Source organism: Salvelinus alpinus, chromosome 23 (genome assembly GCF_045679555.1).
Source record: "Salvelinus alpinus chromosome 23, SLU_Salpinus.1, whole genome shotgun sequence".
Classification (NCBI taxonomy): Eukaryota; Metazoa; Chordata; class Actinopteri; order Salmoniformes; family Salmonidae; genus Salvelinus; species Salvelinus alpinus.
This window is the reverse complement of record NC_092108.1, coordinates 48,990,634-49,010,809: the sequence shown is the minus strand read 5'-3', so window position 1 is coordinate 49,010,809 and position 20,176 is coordinate 48,990,634. Positions and strand designations below refer to the sequence as shown.

Below are 20,176 nucleotides of genomic sequence, written 5' to 3'. Positions count from 1 at the left end.
AGTGCATGTCAAAGTTAAAACCAAGCCATGAGGTCGAAGGAATTGTCCGTAGAGCTCCGAGACAGGATTGTGTCGAGGCACAGATCTGGGGAAGGGTACCACATTTTTTTGGCAGCATTGAAGGTCCCCAAGTCCTCCATCATTCTTAAATGGAAGAAGTTTGGAACTACCAACACTCTTCCTATAGCTGGCCGCCCGGCCAAACTGAGCATCATGCTGTGGGGATGTTTTTCAGTGGCAGGGACTGGGAGACTAGTCAGGATCGAGGTAAAGATTAACAGAGCAAAGTACAGAGAGATCATTGATGAAAACCTGCTCCAGAGCGCTCATGTCCTTAACATAACAACAACCAAACATTAATAACAGAAAAAAAGTCCTCACATTTCCAATAATAAAAATAAATACAGATTATAATATGCAATCGCAGATCATGTAGATTACGCTTCAACCACCTAAAAAAATGGAGAATATTCAGATTTACAGTTCCAATGCTTCTACAATATCACCGGTTTACAAAAAATTAAAAATAAAGATCCCAAACACTCTGGGGCAGGTACGCCAAATAAAATGTGATTCAAATAAATAAATACAAATATTCCGATTTTCAAACAGTTCATTTATATTTTCCAACGGAGCTACACATTTGGTTGATGTTTTTTTCTCTCGCCCGAGTAGCCTTGTTTCCCTGCCAAAAATAAAATTAAATCATCTAGTGTTCAGTGAAATAACAACACAATGTCAAATACAGGTAGCCTAGTCAAATAATTAACATCCAATCACATTAACCGTTACTCTCTCGCGGGAATTCCACTAATAGTCCGTATGTAGCCAAACGTAGCTGCTGCTCATTCCGTTTGCTCGAAAATTGATAAATGGTTAAAAAAAAGTAAGGCTCGCGTCCATAGAAACACATACCAGCTCTACTGCTAGTACTGCTACTACCAGCAGCACTACACCTGCACCTGTCGACGACACAAGTTGTTCTGCTTCCACGAGCACATCAAATGCTAGCATCAGTAATTCTACATTTGTTGTTGGCCCAGCTAGCATGGACATTGACAGTTGTGAATCTGATGCAGCCGAAGAGCTACTGCCCCCTTACCCGGGAAAGCCCCGAACAACAGACAGTGACGTTGGACCATCGAAGAGGCGCAAATATGATGATGCACATTTTCTATGATTAAAAGTTGAAGGAAAAAGGAAACCGCACACTGCTCTTGATAGTATTACTGATATTTAATAAGCTTACGTATCGGGCTCACAGCCTTCGTCAGAGCTTTTGTGATTTAAAAAAAAATGTGCACCCTTATGTAGACCTAGCCCCACCCACATCCATTCCACACATCAAAGGGGGTTGGAAGCAAAGGAAAAACAAATAAGTGCTACCAAATATAACAATATGCATTTCATAAATATTACAAAAGTGTAAAAATAAGACGTATTAAACACGTCTGTAAAACCACAATGAGGACATAGCAAGTTTTCATTCGTCATTGGGTACATCGTACGAAAAACATAATCTTAAATAGGCACATAATTCATGTTCAAATTCACAACATAACATACATTGGCATTTCATGATTAATCATCCTTTAGGAAATAATGTCTGGAGGGTGAAAATCCCAAAACATTCTCTTTTACTCAGAGTATTATTAATATCACCTCCCCTGTCTGATATCTTAACTTTCTCTATGCCACAAAATCTAAAGGTAGAAATGTCATGCTTTAGGTAATTAAAATGTACTGTGACTGGATAATCCCTGTTGTTTCTCCTGATTTAACTTTTATGTTCACTAATTCTCTGTTTGAGCTAGCGCTGAACAACAGACAGTGACGTTAGACCAACAGACAGTGACGTTAGACCATTGAAGAGGAGCAAATATGATGATGCACATTTTCTAGGATTAAAAGTTGAAAATGGTGATACAGCGCTAAAATGACCACTTCACATCAAAGTACATAAACCTACGGTGTAAGGGAAAACAGAAACAGACATTTATCTATCGTAATTTACGAGAAATCGTACAACGTCCGTTTGATGATGGTTAAACAAATGTGGGTTTTTTATCCAAAAAAGTTATAGATCCAGTTGCAGGGCTCAACATGATTTCTGGTATTTTCTGTGCTCTCTCACACACACACACACACACACACACACACACACACACACACACACACACACACACACACACACACACACACACACACACACACACACACACACACACACACACACACACACACACACACACACACACACACACACACACACACACACACACACACACACACACACACACACACACACACACACACACACACACACACATACACACACACACACACACAATGTGGAGTGACTCTAGAAGGTTCTCAGGCTGAGAAACAGCCTCGTCCATTTGCAATAACTTAAATAAAAAGTCTATGTCGCGAAGATGACAACATTTAGAAAAGTCCCAGAATCACACAACTAGGTGCACTGAAACCGCCTCAGCCCATAGAGATGGACCCTAAAGTTTCTGTCCAATAGCTCTTTCAGAGACCCCGTAGCTTCGCCCGGAAAAAGTGCATTTTTTTAGGCCTACACATACTGTCAGAACTGGACCCGCAGCTTGAATATAACTATGTTATTTTAATGGTTTTAACAAAAGGCACTATGAATTGTGGGCCTCTGAAATATGTGAGAGTTGGCTTCTAAAAGAGTTGGACAAAGTGAGTTTGGTGTCAATATGATATCTTATTGACTGACAGCTGACTTGATGGCAGTATAATATATCGGCATTGTACATTTTATATTGCAAATGGACAGTGTACATTTCCAATGTATTTAATGAGGGATTTACCATCACCAAATGGACAGGCTGAAATCAACACCAACGAGCGATGGAGAGGAACCACTATTGCTGCTCGGCCATCTCGAGTTCAACGAACCAGTCATTTGGCCATTTCTGCAGTATATTAGAGCATGTCCAATTCGTGATGGTAAATGCCCATTGTAATACATTGCAAATGGACAGTGTACATTTCCAATGTATTTCATGAGGGATTTACCATCACCAAATGGACAGGTTGAAATCAACACCAATGAGCGATGGAGAGGAACCACTGTCACTGCTCGGCCATCCCGAGTTCAACGAGCCAGTCAATTGGGCATTTCTGCAGTATATTAGAGCATGTCTAATTCGTGATGGTAAATGCCCATTGTAAGACATTGCAAATGGACAGGTTACAACTTGTTCAACGAGCCAGAGACAATCTAATGTTAAATACTGTTGAAGTAATATGGCTACAGGTTCATCTGCCTCACCTGCGTGAGACAAATGGTGGTCACACCAGATACTGACTGGTTTTCTGATCCACGCCCCTACCTTTTTTTAAAGTATCTATCATCAAAATATGCATATGTGTATTCCCAGTCATGTGAAATCCATAGATTAAGGCCTAATGAATATATTTCAATTGACTGATTTCCTTATATGAACTGTACCTCAGTAAAATCTTTAAAATTGTTGCATGTTGCGAATATATTTTTGTTCAGTGTAGTATTTAAGTAATCCATGTTCATGAAGTAGGCCTCAGGGGCCTTATCTATTCAAGATGACAATCGTTGGCTATTACATTATTAACATGCTATTATTATGTAACATAAAGATATTATTGTTATATAATAAATATTTGCATCAATTGATGTTCGTTAAATCTGATCAAATAAATAATATATTATTTATGATCTAAAAACCAAAACTGAACAAATTTGAATTATATGTATCTGATCAAGTCAGACAAGACAAAAGTTCTGCAATGGATAGCTAATATGTGGTCATGGTGGATGTTGACAGCTCATTCTCAATGGTGTAAAGGTGATTCAGATCTGAGGCTGTATACATTGAAGCTCCAAATGGTGGTGTGGGGGGATACCACGCTGTGTTGTTGGGCCTGCTTTATGTTATTGGGGGACAGCTTTGGTGATGTAGGACAAGGGCCCCTGCCACACGTTCAAATGTGTTTGCCAAGTGCTGAAACACAGTAAGAAAGATCTTATTTTCACTGCTGAAGATGCCTTTCACTGCTCTTCTCCTCATTTGCTGTCCATGCCACCAGTTGATCTGCAAGCTCGCTCAAGAGGCGGTCAGTCTCCAACTTCATAAACTCCTCAAATTGTTTATTCTGTGTGTCTGCAATTGCTGCCATGGTACTTGGTGTGTCAGGTGCCTTCCTTTTCCTCTTTGTCCGCCTAGCCTCACTTGTGGTACATGTCTCCGCTTGCTGGATAACATCCCCTGAAGTACAAGCAGGATCATCTAAAAAACAAAGGTCAAATCATTTAATACATTTGCAGTATTGGTTACTGTAACCAAAAAAAGTTGGAATGTGACTGAGCTAGCTAGTTATTGTAAGCAATGGACTAATCACAGGCTGATGTTACTTGGTCTAAAGTTATTACTTTTTGCTGGCTAGCTCACGTTAGCTTACAGTGTACCATTGCTATGCATAGCCTACTGTCAACTTACCACTGGGGAAGAAATCATCAATTTCAGATGACAAACTGTTCAGTGTCTTGTTTGCAGCAGCAGGCACATGACTGTCTCTGACGATGTATCCACAGTTCCGACTGGATTGCTTGTTGGTCGTGAGCCAATGATAGTGTCAATCATATCAAAATATTGACACTTGTCCTTTTCATCTGCTGAGCTTCCCGACTTCCTGAGTGCATCCCTCGCTGAAATGTATTGTGAGCGTAGTTTAAAAAAAATCTTTGTCCTACACTGCTCTGCATTCCCTGAATAGCCTTTTGTCGTATTTTTGTGGGTGTTTGCCATTTCTGCCTTGATACTCTCCCCCAGATCTGCAGTAAGGTCTCGGTTTCACAGACGGTCCATGTCACCCCTTTGCCCTTATTTGAAATGTACATTTCTTTCGCTAATTGTCGACCTAACGTTAACTGGATAACAAAAGTTGAATAACCAACAAAAAATAACGAATATCGCTCCAGTTGCAACCTGTATTTTAAAAGTTTTATGACACATGAACATCAGCACAGGGTGTTGCCGTGTCACAATACCTGGTACCCTGGTACTGGATCTCTAACCCACAGCCCTTGCAGGGTCCAGGATTTATTTGTGCCAGGATTCGTTTACGTCTCACATATGCTTTTTAGCGTGGATCAGGATATCAAACGCTCCAGGATCCAGATCATACAGAAATATGTGAAAGCGCCCTCAGTGAGACCTGCTAGGTTGGATATGGGATTTATGGAAGTTGTGTAAAAATTAACAAAATCAAAAATGATCATTTTGAGATATTTATATAAATATTTTTTTATGTTGAATAAATGAATGTGAGCATTTGTATTTCAGAATCTAGACATACTCCATATGTTACAGCACACTACAGTATAAGGAGCATAATGACACCAATATGTTTGTATCATGTATTTAGGGCCTTACAGGAGGCATGTGTAGGGCATAAAATTGTCACTTTCATAATGATTTTCCCCCAAATGGTTTGTGACAACAACAAAAAAACATTTCAAACATCCTCCTAATTTAGTTTCTATGTGAGAATTGCCAGAACAATCTGCAATACCCAAAATATGTTCTGCTTCCACTGGCGTGGAATCATCCAGATTTTCTTTTGATAATGTGCCCTGAGTTGCAAAACCACGCCACTGCAGAAAGGGCCTAGCATTGAGCTGTAAACGTTAAGAACAAAGGCCTCTACATAAAAGGCCTCCTGAAATATAATGATGTCAAACATAATGTCATGGGTACGTCTACACATTTTACACGCTTTAACTTTAAAAGGGTTGATGTTCATATCCAGCAATAAAACAAGGCATTACAAATTACATAAATGCAACAACAACAATCACATACTAAAAAAAAAACTGTAGTTCCAGGCTTAGTCCTTACTGGACATCCTTGAGATAATGTGAATGTGAAGAAGATCTTACTCCACTGTCATGTACAGTTTTAAACTTCAGGAAGAACCTAGGAAAACTCCTAAAGAACAAGATTCCACAGCAGTGAACACAAGCAACAGCCAACAACAATAGTTCCCTAAATGTGTGTTGCATTGTTGTTTGTTTGTGTTTTTCTATTAGTATATATTTTTTTCATCCCACAATTCAAAGATCAATTGTTGAATGTTAATGACTTAAATTAACTTGAACTCCCCTTACAGCGAGAAAGATGGCCATAACAATTCCCTCATTACTTTAGGCAGAAGATTTGCTGTCCGCATTCTTCCTCAGGTAGTGGAATACACATTTTTGTGCAGAGGTGGCGCTGCCAACTCTGGACCACAAAATGCCTCTTAAATGTCCTGTGCTGTGTTTCACCTCAACTTTCTCCCCCTCTCATTCCTATCTGCATTTAAACATAATAATATGGAAGGGGAGTGGAATTCCAATATACTTAAAAAAAAATATATATAATAATAATAATATATATATACAAAACAGTACCAGTCAAATGTTTTGACACAGCTACTCATTCAAGGGTTTTCTTTATTGAACTATTTTCTACATTGTAGAATAATAATGAAGACATCAAAACTATGAAATAACACATATGGAATCATGTAGTAACCAAAAAAATATTATAAACATGTATTTCAAATTAGCCACCCTTTGCCTTGATAACAGCTTTGCACACTCTTGGCATTCTCTCAACCAGCTTCATGAGGTAGTCACCTGGAATGCATTTCAATTAACAGGTGTGCCTTGTTAAAAGTTAATTTGTGGGATTTCTTTGGTGTCTTCACCATTATTCTACAATGTAGAAAATAGTAAAAATAAAGAAAAACCTATGAATGAGTAGATGTGTCCAAACTTTTGACTGGTACTGTATATATATATATATATATATATATATATATATATATACACTGAACAAAAATATAAACGCAACATGTAAAGTGTTGGTCCAATGTTTCATGAGCTAAAACATATACATTTTTTGCACAAATTTGTAGTGAGTTAGTGAGCATTTCTCCTTTGCCAGGATAATCCAACCACCTGACAGGTGTGGCATATCAAGAAGCTGATTAAACAACATGATCATCATTACACCTTGTGCTGGGGACAATAAAAGGCCACTTTAAAATGTGCACTTTTGTCACACAACACAATGCCACAGATATCTCAAGTTTTGAGGGAGCGTGCAATTGGTGTGCTGACCCAAGAAATGTCCACCAAATCGGTTTCCAGATAATGTCTCTAATTTCTCTAACATACACCAGCGTTTTAGAGAATTTGGCAGTACGTCCAACCAGCCTCACAACCGCAGACAACGAGTAAGCAAGCCAGTCCAGCACCTCCACATCCGGCATCTTCACCTACGGGATCGTCTGAGACCAGCCACCCAAACAGCTGATGAAACTGGGGGTTTGCACAACTGAAGAATTTCATCACAAACTGTAAGAAACTGTGTCAGGGTGATCTGCGTGCTCGTCGCCCTCACCAGGATCTTTACCTGACTGCAGTTCGGCATTGTAACCGACCTCAGTGGGCAAATGCTCACATTCGATGGCCACTGGCACGCTGGAGAAGTGTGCTTTTCACGGATGACTACTGGTTTCAACTGTACCAGGAATACTGGTTTCAACTGTACCAGGAAGACAGCGTGTATTGAGTCGTGTGGGCAAGCGGTTTGTTGATATCAACGTTGTGAACAGGGTTCCCCATGGTGGCGGTGGGGTTATAGTATGGGCAGGCATAAGCTATGGACAACAAACACAATTGCATTTTATCAATTGCAATTTGAAACCACAGAGATACCGTGACGAGATCCTGAGGCCCATTGTCGTGGTATTCATCCGCCGCCATCACCTCATGATAAGGCGCGGCTCCATGTCGCAAGAATCTGTACACAATACTCACCAGACATGTCACCAATTGAGCATTTTTGGGACGCTTTGGATCGACGTGTACGAGAGCGCGTTCCAGTTTCCACCAATATCCAGCAACTTCGCATAGCCATTGCAGAGGAGTGGGACAACATTCAACAGGCCACAATCAACAGCCTGATCAACTCATCTGTCGCGATACATGAGGCGAAACGTGGTCACACCATATACTGACTGGTTTTCTGATTCACGCCCCTACCTTTCTTTATGGTGTCTGTGACCAACAGATGCATATCTGTATTCTCAGTCATGTGAATACCATAGATTAGGACCTAATGAATTTATTTAAATTGAATGATTTCCTTATATGAACTGTAACTCAGTAAAATCTTAGAAATTGTTGCATGTTGTGTTTATATTTTGGTTCAGTGTACATATATATAAAGATTATTATTGTACTATATTTCCCTTATCAAATCAAGGCAGGGGACATGCCTGCTTCCCTGGTTTACATCCTCAGGCAGTAGGGCTGTAAGTTCTTCCCTCACATCTTCAGACAGAAAAGCAAACTCCCCTCCCTACTACTTCCTTACAAGCCTACCCTTCTTCAACCTCTTGGCCTGCGACAAAGACGACAACAACGGTGACCCGGGCAACAGCGGTGGTGACCGCTGTGTCCATGATGACCGCAGTGTCCATGGCGACAGGGGCGGCATGGGCGCAGCCACCTTAACCGTATTCTTCCCATAGAGCCTCTTCTCAAACTCTAGTAGCTGCGCCCAGAAACCCGCGTTGAGTCGTACGTACGGCCGACTCTCCTGCACCCATGCGTGGGCCCGGCACAGAGTCACGCCCCGGTAGCGCATTAGGTATGCTATGACCAGGGCCGGCGAGCGGCTCATGCCAGCCGCACAATGCACCAGCGTACCACCCGTCCGGTTGCTGTGGATGCGCTCTGCCACACGGTCAAAGTGGTCGCCCAGACGGGCGCTGGGCAGGTCGGAGACGGGCACACGCAGGCACTCCACGCCTGGGTAGACTGGGCAGGCGTGGTTGAGGGTGGCATTGATGATGAGGGTAATGCCCTTGCGGGAGACCAGGGCCTGGTTGAGGGGGGCGTCTGCTCCACTCAGGAACAGGGTGGGGGTGATCTGAGAGACCGACATGGCTGCCTGCGAGGGAAACAGAAACAAACACCTCATTACCAATACAAGCTTTAGTTCCGTCTCAGCACTAGTAACACATGCATCAGCTTATCTGGGTCCAGACAAAAAAAATAATGATCAGACCATGATATTACATAATGTTATTGATTATTTGAAACAGGTGTGTGATTGGAGGAACAAAACCTTTACACTCTACCACTTAGAACCTGAGTGGGGGATCTATAATATGCCTAATATGCTGTAGCTACTAACCCTGGTCTTGGAGTGCAGGCTTTTGTTCCAGTTCAGCACTAGCACACCTAATGCATCCAAAGTCATATATCGAAATACATAATCAAGACCTTTAGTTAAATCAGGTGTTTTGGCTGTTTCCAAAGCATAACCTGTTCTCTAGGACCAGACTTGGCGACCACTTCATTTCCATCAATACAACCTAGTAAGAGATCATCATTACTAAATTATTGAGTTCAACACAAATATTTTACGAGGACCTGGATAGAAACAAATTGTAGTATGATACGCACTCAAAATACTTGTACCACTTTATCATAGTAAAAAGACAACCTTTTGAACAAAGTGGACGTAAGTTAGTAAGAACCAACCAGTCTTCTATTATTCTATGAATACCCATTCTGCACACTTTCACAATCCTTTACCCTCAGTAAAATGAGCATGTCATGTGGGTGACTAGAAAGACATTGTGGTTCAATACCATTAACATTTTAAACGGTAGGCTTATATGTAGACGCAATGGTGTCATATTCATAAAGTAAAAGCTCTGTGTGTTTAAATGTTTTAGAGTTATTTATGCTTGCCACAGTATGCAAAGCTTGTGCAATTCTCAGTCACGTTTCATAGGAGTGAGCCTATGTGTTGTGTAATGTGTTGTGTAATGTGTTGTGAGACGATGTTAGTCTCAGCTGCCGCCTGTGTTTGTGTGTATAGTGACTCACCTGGTCCTTTAGTAGTAGGCTGCCTCTGTATGTCTGGATCTGTCTCTCAGGTTAGAACATTTCTGGTCACGAGAAGCGAACCCCTGTTGGGGCACTCACATAGCACAAACACACACCCATAAAAAGGCTTTGGGCCTGATGGCCAATAAAGAGAGAGATTAATTTTAGACTACCCCGGCAGCTGGGGTACAGTTCCTGAAAACATTGTCACGTGCACCCACATTTCCACCCCCCCAACACACACCACCCAACACACACACACACACACACATACACAAATGTCCTATATATCTGATAGGGATCCATTTCCATTATCACCAGTCTCTACAGTCGAAATGAAAAGCACTATTAGGCTACATAACATTTGAAGACATTGAACAGTTTCACATAAACATTCAACTTTCTGTTTAACAGAAGTCCCGTCATTGAATGAATGGCATTTGCAGATGTATTTTAGGTTTTGGATGGAATTACCAGGAGAGGCAGTGACATACGTTACTACAGCAGACAAAAGTCAAACGACATGTTGCAATACACAACAGATTGTCCTTTGATCAGTATTTTTTGTGGTTGTAAAATCTCAGTCAAATTTGTATTCAGGCTCTAGACAGCGTACATCTCTCTCTTCATTGGGTGTCAGATCGGTTTGGATGGGGGAAAGTTAACCAATGCCTAACGTTACCCTAATCCTGACCTTAAATGTAGCCCTATTCTTAGCCCATTTTTATCCCTATGCCTAACCTTAACCATTGGATATACCGGTTGAATATTAACTTCCTTTTCTTATTTGATATGGGGTGGGATGCATGGTCAAATAAAATACATTTAAATCATATCTTGTGACATCAACACATAGACCTACATTGACATTACTGGATTAACATGCTGTTCATATTTAGGCTAATATGTTTTCTGGATTATTATAACCCTTGTGAAACATGCAATGAATGCATATAAAATATTAAACTTCGTTTTCTTATTCATGTTTTTGTCAGTCACCTTTCAAAAAGACAGACTCTACTAACAAAGGTGAAACTTTGTCGATACATTAATCATTTTTTGCCAGGACGTATACCTTGAATTGACTATTAATATCAAATGCATTTGGATCAGAGAGGAAGAGGCAAAGTATATAGATGCTCTATGTTTGGAGGCAGAAATGTCTAACGTTATACACAACATCAATGTGCGTTTAAACGGCAAGTGATGTAGTTAGTCTGCACCATATTGTTTTTGCATTCCAACCATAGAGATAGATAGAGGACACATCATGAATATAACCTGTTTTAGCATGGACATTGCAATTGAGGGCTTCCACCATGATTCCGCCATTTTAAATTAGTCAACTGGTAGCCTAGCGGTTAAGAGCATTGGGCCAGTAACCGAAAGGCCGCTGGTTCAAATCCCAGAGCCGACTAAGTGAAAAATCTGTGCCCTTAAGCAAGGCACTTAACCCTAATTGCTCCTGCAAATTGCTCTGGATAAGAGTTTCTGCTAAATTACTCAAATTTAACTGAGTGGGGATTCCTATGGGTTGTAGCCTCAATGGTATAAAGACATGAAGATGAGTCCTCTATCTAGCTCTATGTTTCCAATGCATCGCAAATATTACCTTTCTACTAGCACTACGATCAAGGATCGAGGATCGTCTTTGCAGAGTCCCCCTGCAAAGACATGATAAACTTCCGGCGCCGACAGAGATGGCCGCCTTGATTCGCGTTCCTAGGAAACTATGAGGTATTTTGTTTTTTTTACGTGTTATTTCTTACATTGGTACCCCAGGTAATCTTAGGTTTTATTACGTACAGTCGGGAGGAACTACTGGATATAAGAGCAACGTCAACTCACCATCATTACGACTAGGAATACGACTTCCCGAAGCGGATCCTCTGTTCTGCCCAGCACCCAGGACAATGGATCGGATCCCAGCCGGCGAACCAAAACAACGTCGCCGTAAAAGGGGCAGACGAAGCGGTCTTCTGGTCAGGCTCCGGAGACGGGCACATCGCGCACCGCTCCCGAGCATACTACTCGCCAATGTCCAGTCTCTTGACAACAAGGTTGATGAAATCCGAGCCAGGGTAGCATTCCAGAGAGACATAAGAGACTGTAACGTTCTTTGCTTCATGGAAACATGGCTCACTCGAGACACGCTATCGGAGTCGGTACAGCCAGCTGGTTTCTTCACGCATCGCGCCGACAGAAACACACATCTTTCTGGTAAGAAGAGGGGCGGGGGGGTATGCCTTATGATTAACGAGACGTGTTGTGATCATAACAACATACAGGAACTCAAGTCCTTCTGTTCATCTGACTTAGAATTCCTCACAATCAAATGTCGACCGCATTATCTACCAAGAGAATTCTCTTCGATTATAATCACAGCCGCTTATATTCCCCCCCAAGCAGACACATCGACGGCCCTGAACGAACTTTATTTGACTCTATGTAAACTGGAAACCACATATCCTGAGGCTGCATTCATTGTAGCTGGGGATTTTAACAAGGCTAATCTGAAAACAAGACTCCCTAAATTCTATTAGCATATCGATTGTGCTACCAGGGCTGGTAAAACCCTAGATCATTGTTATTCTAACTTCCTCGACGCATATAAGGACCTCCCCCGCCCTCCTTTTGGAAAAGCTGACCACGACTCCATTTTGTTGCTCCCAGCCTATAGACAGAGACTAAAACAGGAAGCTCCCGCGCTCAGGTCTGTTCAACGCTGGTCCGACCAATCTGATTCCACGCTTCAAGATTGCTTCGATCACGTGGATTGGGATATGGTCCGCACTGCGTCAAACAAAAACATTGACGAATACGCTGATTCGGTGAGCGAGTTTATTAGCAAGTGCATCGGCGATGTCGTACCCACAGCAACTATTAAAACATTCCCAAGCCAGAAACCGTGGATTGATGGCAGCATTCGCGCAAAACTGAAAGCGCAAACCACTGCTTTTAACCAGGGCAAGGTGACCGGAAACATGACCGAATGCAAAACAGTTTAGCTATTCCCTCCGCAAAGCAATCAAACAAGCTAAGCGTCAGTATAGAGACAAAGTAGAGTCGCAATTCAACAGCTCAGACACAAGAGGTATGTGGCAGGGTCTACAATCACGGATTACAAAAAGAAAACCAGCCCCGTCGCGGACCAGGATGTCTTGCTCCCAGACAGACTAAACAACTTCTTTGCTCCCTTTGAGGACAATACAGTGCCACAGCCCGCTACCAAAACCTGTGGACTCTCCTTCACTGCAGCTGACGTGAGTAAAACATTTAAACGTGTTAACCCTCGCAAGGCTGCAGGCCCAGACGCCATTCCCAGCCGAGTCCTCAAAGCATGCGCAGACCAGCTGGCTGGTGTGTTTACGGACATATTCAATCAATCTTTATCCCAGTCTGCTGTTCCCACATGCTTCAAGAGGGCCACCATTTTTCCTGTTCCCAAGAAAGCTAAGGTAACTGAGCTACACGACTACCGCCCGTAGCACTCACTTCCGTCATCATGAAGTGCTTTGAGAGACTAGTCAAGGACCATATCACCTCCACCCTATCTGACACCCTAGACCCACTCCAATTTGCTTACCGCCCCAATAGGTCCACAGACGACGCAATCGCAACCACACTGTACACTGACCTAACCCATCTGGACAAGAGGAATACCTATGTGAGAATGCTGTTCATCGACTACAGCTCAGCATTTAACACCATAGTACCCTCCAAACTCATCATCAAGCTCGAGACCCTGGGTCTCGACCCCGCCCTGCGCAACTGGGTAATGGACTTCCTGACGGGCTACCCCCAGGTGGTGAGGGTAGATAACAACATCTCCACCCCGTTGATCCTCAACACTGTGGCCCCACAAGGGTGCGTTCTGAGCCCTCTCCTGTACTCCCTATTCACCCACGACTGCGTGGCCATGCACGCCTCCAACTCAATCATCAAGTTTGCAGACGACACTACAGTGGTAGGCTTGATTACCAACAATGACGAGACGGCCTACAGGGAGGAGGTGAGGGCCCTCGGAGTGTGGTGTCAGGAAAATAATCTCACACTCAACGTCAACAAAACAAAGGACATGATCATGGACTTCAGGAAATAGCAGAGGGAGCACCAGCCTATCCACATCGACGGGACAGTAGTGGACAGGGTAGTAAGTTTTAAGTTCCTCTGCGTATACGGATCACGGACAAACTGAATTGGTCCACCCACACAGAAAGCGTTGTGAAAAAGGCGCAGCAGCGCCTCTTCAACCTCAGCAGGCTGAAGAAATTCGGCTTGTCACCAAAAGCACTCAAACCTTTACAGATGCACAATCGAGAGCATCCTGTCGGGCTGTATCACCGCCTGGTACGGCAACTGCTCCGCCCACAATCGTAAGGCTCTTCAGAGGGTAGTGAGGTCTGCACAACGCATCACCGGGGGCAAACTACCTGCCCTCCAGGACACCTACACCACCCGATGTCACAGGAAGGCCATAAAGATCATCAAGGACAACAACCACCCGAGCCACTGCCTGTTCACCCCGCTATCATCCAGAAGGCGAGGTCAGTACAGGTGCATCAAAGCAGGGACCGAGAGACTGAAAAACAGCTTCTATCTCAAGGCCATCAGACTGTTAACTTCTTGTGGCTGCAGGGGTAGTATTGAGTAGCTTGGATGAAAGGTGCACAGAGGTGCCCAGAGTAAACGACCTGCTCCTCAGTCATAGTTTCTAATATATGCATATTATTATTAGTATTGGATAGAAAACACTCTGAAGTTTCTAAAACTGTTTGAATTATGTCTGTGAGTATAACAGAACTCATATGGCAGGCAAAGACCTGAGAAAAAATCCAAACAGGAAGTGGAAATTATTAGGCTGGTCGAGTTTCAACCAAGATCCCATTGAAATTACAGCGAGATATGAATGAGTTTTCCTACGGCTTCCACTAGATGTCAACAGTCTGTAGAACTTTGTCTGATGCCTCTACTGTGAAGGGGGGCCGAATGAGAGAGGAATTAGTCAAGTCTGCCATGACCTGACCATGCTTTCACCATGCGCGTTCACATAAGAGGGAGCTCTGTTCCATCGCTCATCTGAAGTCAATGTAATTCTCCGGTTGGAACGTTATTCAAGATTTATGATAACAACATTCTAAAGATTGATTCAATACATCGTTTGACATGTTTCTACTGACTGTTACTGAACTTTTGGACATTTCGTCAGCTTTTAGGGAACGCGCTTCGTGACTTTGGAATTGTTTACCAAACGCACTAACAAAAGTAGCTAATTGGACATAAATAACGGACATTATCGAACAAATCAAGCATTTATTGTGGACCTGGGTTTCCTGGGAGTGTATTCTGATGAAGATCATCAAAGGTAAGGAAACATTTATCATGTAATTTCTGGTTTCTGTTGACTCCAAAATGGCAGCTAATTTGACTATTGTTCTGAGCGCCGTCTCAGATTATTGCATGGTTTGCTTTTTCCGTAAAGTTTTTTTGAAATCTGACACAGTGGTTGCATTAAGGAGAGGTATATCTATAATTCCATGTGTATAACTTGTATTAACATCTACATTTATGATGAGTATTTCTGTTGAAACGATGTGGCTATGCAAAATCACTGGATGTTTTTGGAACTAGTGAATGTAACGCGCCAATGTAAACTCAGATTTTTTTATATAAATATGAACTTTATCAAACAAAACATACATGTATTGTGTAACATGAAGTCCTATGAGTGTCATCTGATGAAGATCATCATTTACATTTACATTTAAGTCATTTAGCAGACGCTCTTATCCAGAGCAACTTACAAATTGGTGCATTCACCTTATGACATCCAGTGGAACAGCCACTTTACAATAGTGCATCTAAATCTTTTAAGGGGGGGGGGGGGGTGAGAAGGATTACTTTATCCTATCCTAGGTATTCCTTAAAGAGGTGGGGTTTCAGGTGTCTCCGGAAGGTGGTGATTGACTCCGCTGTCCTGGCGTCGTGAGGGAGTTTGTTCCACCATTGGGGGGCCAGAGCAGCGAACAGTTTTGACTGGGCTGAGCGGGAACTGTACTTCCTCAGTGGTAGGGAGGCGAGCAGGCCAGAGGTGGATGAACGCAGTGCCCTTGTTTGGGTGTAGGGCCTGATCAGAGCCTGGAGGTACTGAGGTGCCGTTCCCCTCACAGCTCCGTAGGCAAGCACCATGGTCTTGTAGCGGATGCGAGCTTCAACTGGAAGCCAGTGGAGAGAGCGGAGGAGCGGGGTGACGTGAGAGAACTTGGGAAGGTTGAACAACAGACGGGCTGCGGCGTTCTGGATGAGTTGTAGGGGTTTAATGGCACAGGCAGGGAGCCCAGCCAACAGCGAGTTGCAGTAATCCAGACGGGAGATGACAAGTGCCTGGATTAGGACCTGCGCCGCTTCCTGTGTGAGGCAGGGTCGTACTCTGCGGATGTTGTAGAGCATGAACCTACAGGAACGGGCCACCGCCTTGATGTTAGTTGAGAACGACAGGGTGTTGTCCAGGATCACGCCAAGGTTCTTAGCGCTCTGGGAGGAGGACACAATGGAGTTGTCAACCGTGATGGCGAGATCATGGAACGGGCAGTCCTTCCCCGGGAGGAAGAGCAGCTCCGTCTTGCCGAGGTTCAGCTTGAGGTGGTGATCCGTCATCCACACTGATATGTCTGCCAGACATGCAGAGATGCGATTCGCCACCTGGTCATCAGAAGGGGGAAAGGAGAAGATTAATTGTGTGTCGTCTGCATAGCAATGATAGGAGAGACCATGTGAGGTTATGACAGAGCCAAGTGACTTGGTGTATAGCGAAAATAGGAGAGGGCCTAGAACAGAGCCCTGGGGGACACCAGTGGTGAGAGCACGTGGTGAGGAGACAGATTCTCGCCACGCCACCTGGTAGGAGCGACCTGTCAGGTAGGACGCAATCCAAGCGTGGGCCGCGCCGGAGATGCCCAACTCGGAGAGGGTGGAGAGGAGGATCTGATGGTTCACAGTATCGAAGGCAGCCGATAGGTCTAGAAGGATGAGAGCAGAGGAGAGAGAGTTAGCTTTAGCAGTGCGGAGCGCCTCCGTGATACAGAGAAGAGCAGTCTCAGTTGAATGACTAGTCTTGAAACCTGACTGATTTGGATCAAGAAGGTCATTCTGAGAGAGATAGCGGGAGAGCTGGCCAAGGACGGCACGTTCAAGAGTTTTGGAGAGAAAAGAAAGAAGGGATACTGGTCTGTAGTTGTTGACATCGGAGGGATCGAGTGTAGGTTTTTTCAGAAGGGGTGCAACTCTCGCTCTCTTGAAGACGGAAGGGACGTAGCCAGCGGTCAGGGATGAGTTGATGAGCGAGGTGAGGTAAGGGAGAAGGTCTCCGGAAATGGTCTGGAGAAGAGAGGAGGGGATAGGGTCAAGCGGGCAGGTTGTTGGGCGGCCGGCCGTCACAAGACGCGAGATTTCATCTGGAGAGAGAGGGGAGAAAGAGGTCAGAGCACAGGGTAGGGCAGTGTGAGCAGAACCAGCGGTGTCGTTTGACTTAGCAAACGAGGATCGGATGTCGTCGACCTTCTTTTCAAAATGGTTGACGAAGTCATCTGCAGAGAGGGAGGAGGGGGGGGGGGGGAGGAGGATTCAGGAGGGAGGAGAAGGTGGCAAAGAGCTTCCTAGGGTTAGAGGCAGATGCTTGGAATTTAGAGTGGTAGAAAGTGGCTTTAGCAGCAGAGACAGAAGAGGAAAATGTAGAGAGGAGGGAGTGAAAGGATGCCAGGTCCGCAGGGAGGCGAGTTTTCCTCCATTTCCGCTCGGCTGCCCGGAGCCCTGTTCTGTGAGCTCGCAATGAGTCGTCGAGCCACGGAGCGGGAGGGGAGGACCGAGCCGGCCTGGAGGATAGGGGACATAGAGAGTCAAAGGATGCAGAAAGGGAGGAGAGGAGGGTTGAGGAGGCAGAATCAGGAGATAGGTTGGAGAAGGTTTGAGCAGAGGGAAGAGATGATAGGATGGAAGAGGAGAGAGTAGCGGGGGAGAGAGAGCGAAGGTTGGGACGGCGCGATACCATCCGAGTAGGGGCAGTGTGGGAAGTGTTGGATGAGAGCGAGAGGGAAAAGGATACAAGGTAGTGGTCGGAGACTTGGAGGGGAGTTGCAATGAGGTTAGTGGAAGAACAGCATCTAGTAAAGATGAGGTCGAGCGTATTGCCTGCCTTGTGAGTAGGGGGGGAAGGTGAGAGGGTGAGGTCAAAAGAGGAGAGGAGTGGAAAGAAGGAGGCAGAGAGGAATGAGTCAAAGGTAGACGTGGGGAGGTTAAAGTCGCCCAGAACTGTGAGAGGTGAGCCGTCCTCAGGAAAGGAGCTTATCAAGGCATCAAGCTCATTGATGAACTCTCCGAGGGAACCTGGAGGGCGATAAATGATAAGGATGTTAAGCTTGAAAGGGCTGGTAACTGTGACAGCATGGAATTCAAAGGAGGCGATAGACAGATGGGTAAGGGGAGAAAGAGAGAATGACCACTTGGGAGAGATGAGGATCCCGGTGCCACCACCCCGCTGACCAGAAGCTCTCGGGGTGTGCGAGAACACGTGGGCGGACGAAGAGAGAGCAGTAGGAGTAGCAGTGTTATCTGTGGTGATCCATGTTTCCGTCAGTGCCAAGAAGTCGAGGGACTGGAGGGAGGCATAGGCTGAGATGAGCTCTGCCTTGTTGGCCGCAGATCGGCAGTTCCAGAGGCTACCGGAGACCTGGAACTCCACGTGGGTCGTGCGCGCTGGGACCACCAGATTAGGGTGGCCGCGGCCACGCGGTGTGGAGCGTTTGTATGGTCTGTGCAGAGAGGAGAGAACAGGGATAGACAGACACATAGTTGACAGGCTACAGAAGAGGCTACGCTAATGCAAAGGAGATTGGAATGACAAGTGGACTACACGTCTCGAATGTTCAGAAAGTTAAGCTTACGTAGCAAGAATCTTATTGACTAAAATGATTAAAATGATACAGTACTGCTGAAGTAGGCTAGCTGGCAGTGGCTGCGTTGTTGACTTTGTAGGCTAGCTGGCAGTGGCTGCGTTGTTGACACTACACTAATCAAGTCGTTCCGTTGAGTGTAATAGTTTCTACAGTGCTGCTATTCGGGGGCTAGCTGGCTAGCTAGCAGTGTTGATTACGTTACGTTGCGTTAAAAGAACGACAATAGCTGGCTAGCTAACCTAGAAAATCGCTCTAGACTACACAATTATCTTTGATACAAAGACGGCTATGTAGCTAGCTATGTCGCTAGCTACGATCAAACAAATCAAACCGTTGTACTGTAATGAAATGAAATGAAAATGTGATACTACCTGTGGAGCGAAGCGGAATGCGACCGGGTTATTGAGTGCGGAAGTTCTATTCGGTAGACGTTGGCTAGCTGTTGGCTAGCTAGCAGTGTCTCCTACGTTAAGGACGACAAATAGCTGGCTAGCTAACCTCGGTAAATTAAGATAATCACTCTAAAACTACACACTCTAAACTACACAATTATCTTGGATACGAAGACAGCAAAGACAACTATGTAGCTAGCTAACACTACACTAATCAAGTCGTTCAGTTGAGTGTAATAGTTTCTACAGTGCTGCTATTCGGTAGACGGTGGACGTTTGCTAGCTGGCTAGCTGCTGGGCAGATAGCAGTGTAGACTACGTTAGGACGACGAAATACGATAATTACGCAATTATCTTTGATACAAAGACGGCTATGTAGCTAGCTAAGAAGAAATTGCTAAGATTAGACAAATCAAACCGTTGTACTATAATGAAATGTAATGAAAAGTTATACTACCTGCGGACCGAAGTGCGAATGCGACCGCTCGCTCCAACCCGGAAGTCAAAGGTTAGTGATTAATTTTATCTCTATTTGTGCTTTTTGTGACTCCTATCTTTGGCTGGAAAAATGTCTGTGCTTATTGTGGTTTGATGTGACCTAACATAATCGTTTGTGGTGCTTTCGCTGAAAAGCATATTTGAAATCGGACACGTTGGTGGGATTAACAACAAGATTACCTTTGGTATAAAACACATGTATGCCTGAGGAATTTTAATTATGAGATTTCTGTTTTTTGAATTTGGCGCCCTGCACTTTCACTGGCTGTTGTCATATCGATCCCGTTACCAGGATTGCAGCCCTAAGAAGTTTTAAACAGCCACCACTAACATTGAGTGGCTGCTGCCAACATACGAACTCATCTCCA

At 44.1% G+C, this 20,176-nt stretch overlaps 1 protein-coding gene across 1 annotated transcript; it reads right to left on the bottom strand.

Annotated features, from left to right (window-relative positions):
• Positions 1 to 5,289: 5,289 nt before the first annotated feature.
• Positions 5,290 to 12,526, bottom strand: LOC139551193 (dual specificity protein phosphatase 18). Its single transcript, XM_071362643.1, has 2 exons — positions 9,968 to 12,526; positions 5,290 to 9,020 (listed from the first exon to the last, which is right to left on the bottom strand). The coding sequence occupies exon 2, from the start codon at positions 9,012 to 9,014 to the stop codon at positions 8,430 to 8,432; it is 585 nt and encodes a 194-aa protein (XP_071218744.1). The 5' UTR covers positions 9,015 to 9,020; positions 9,968 to 12,526; the 3' UTR covers positions 5,290 to 8,429.
• Between the last annotated feature and the right edge of the window lie 7,650 nt (positions 12,527 to 20,176).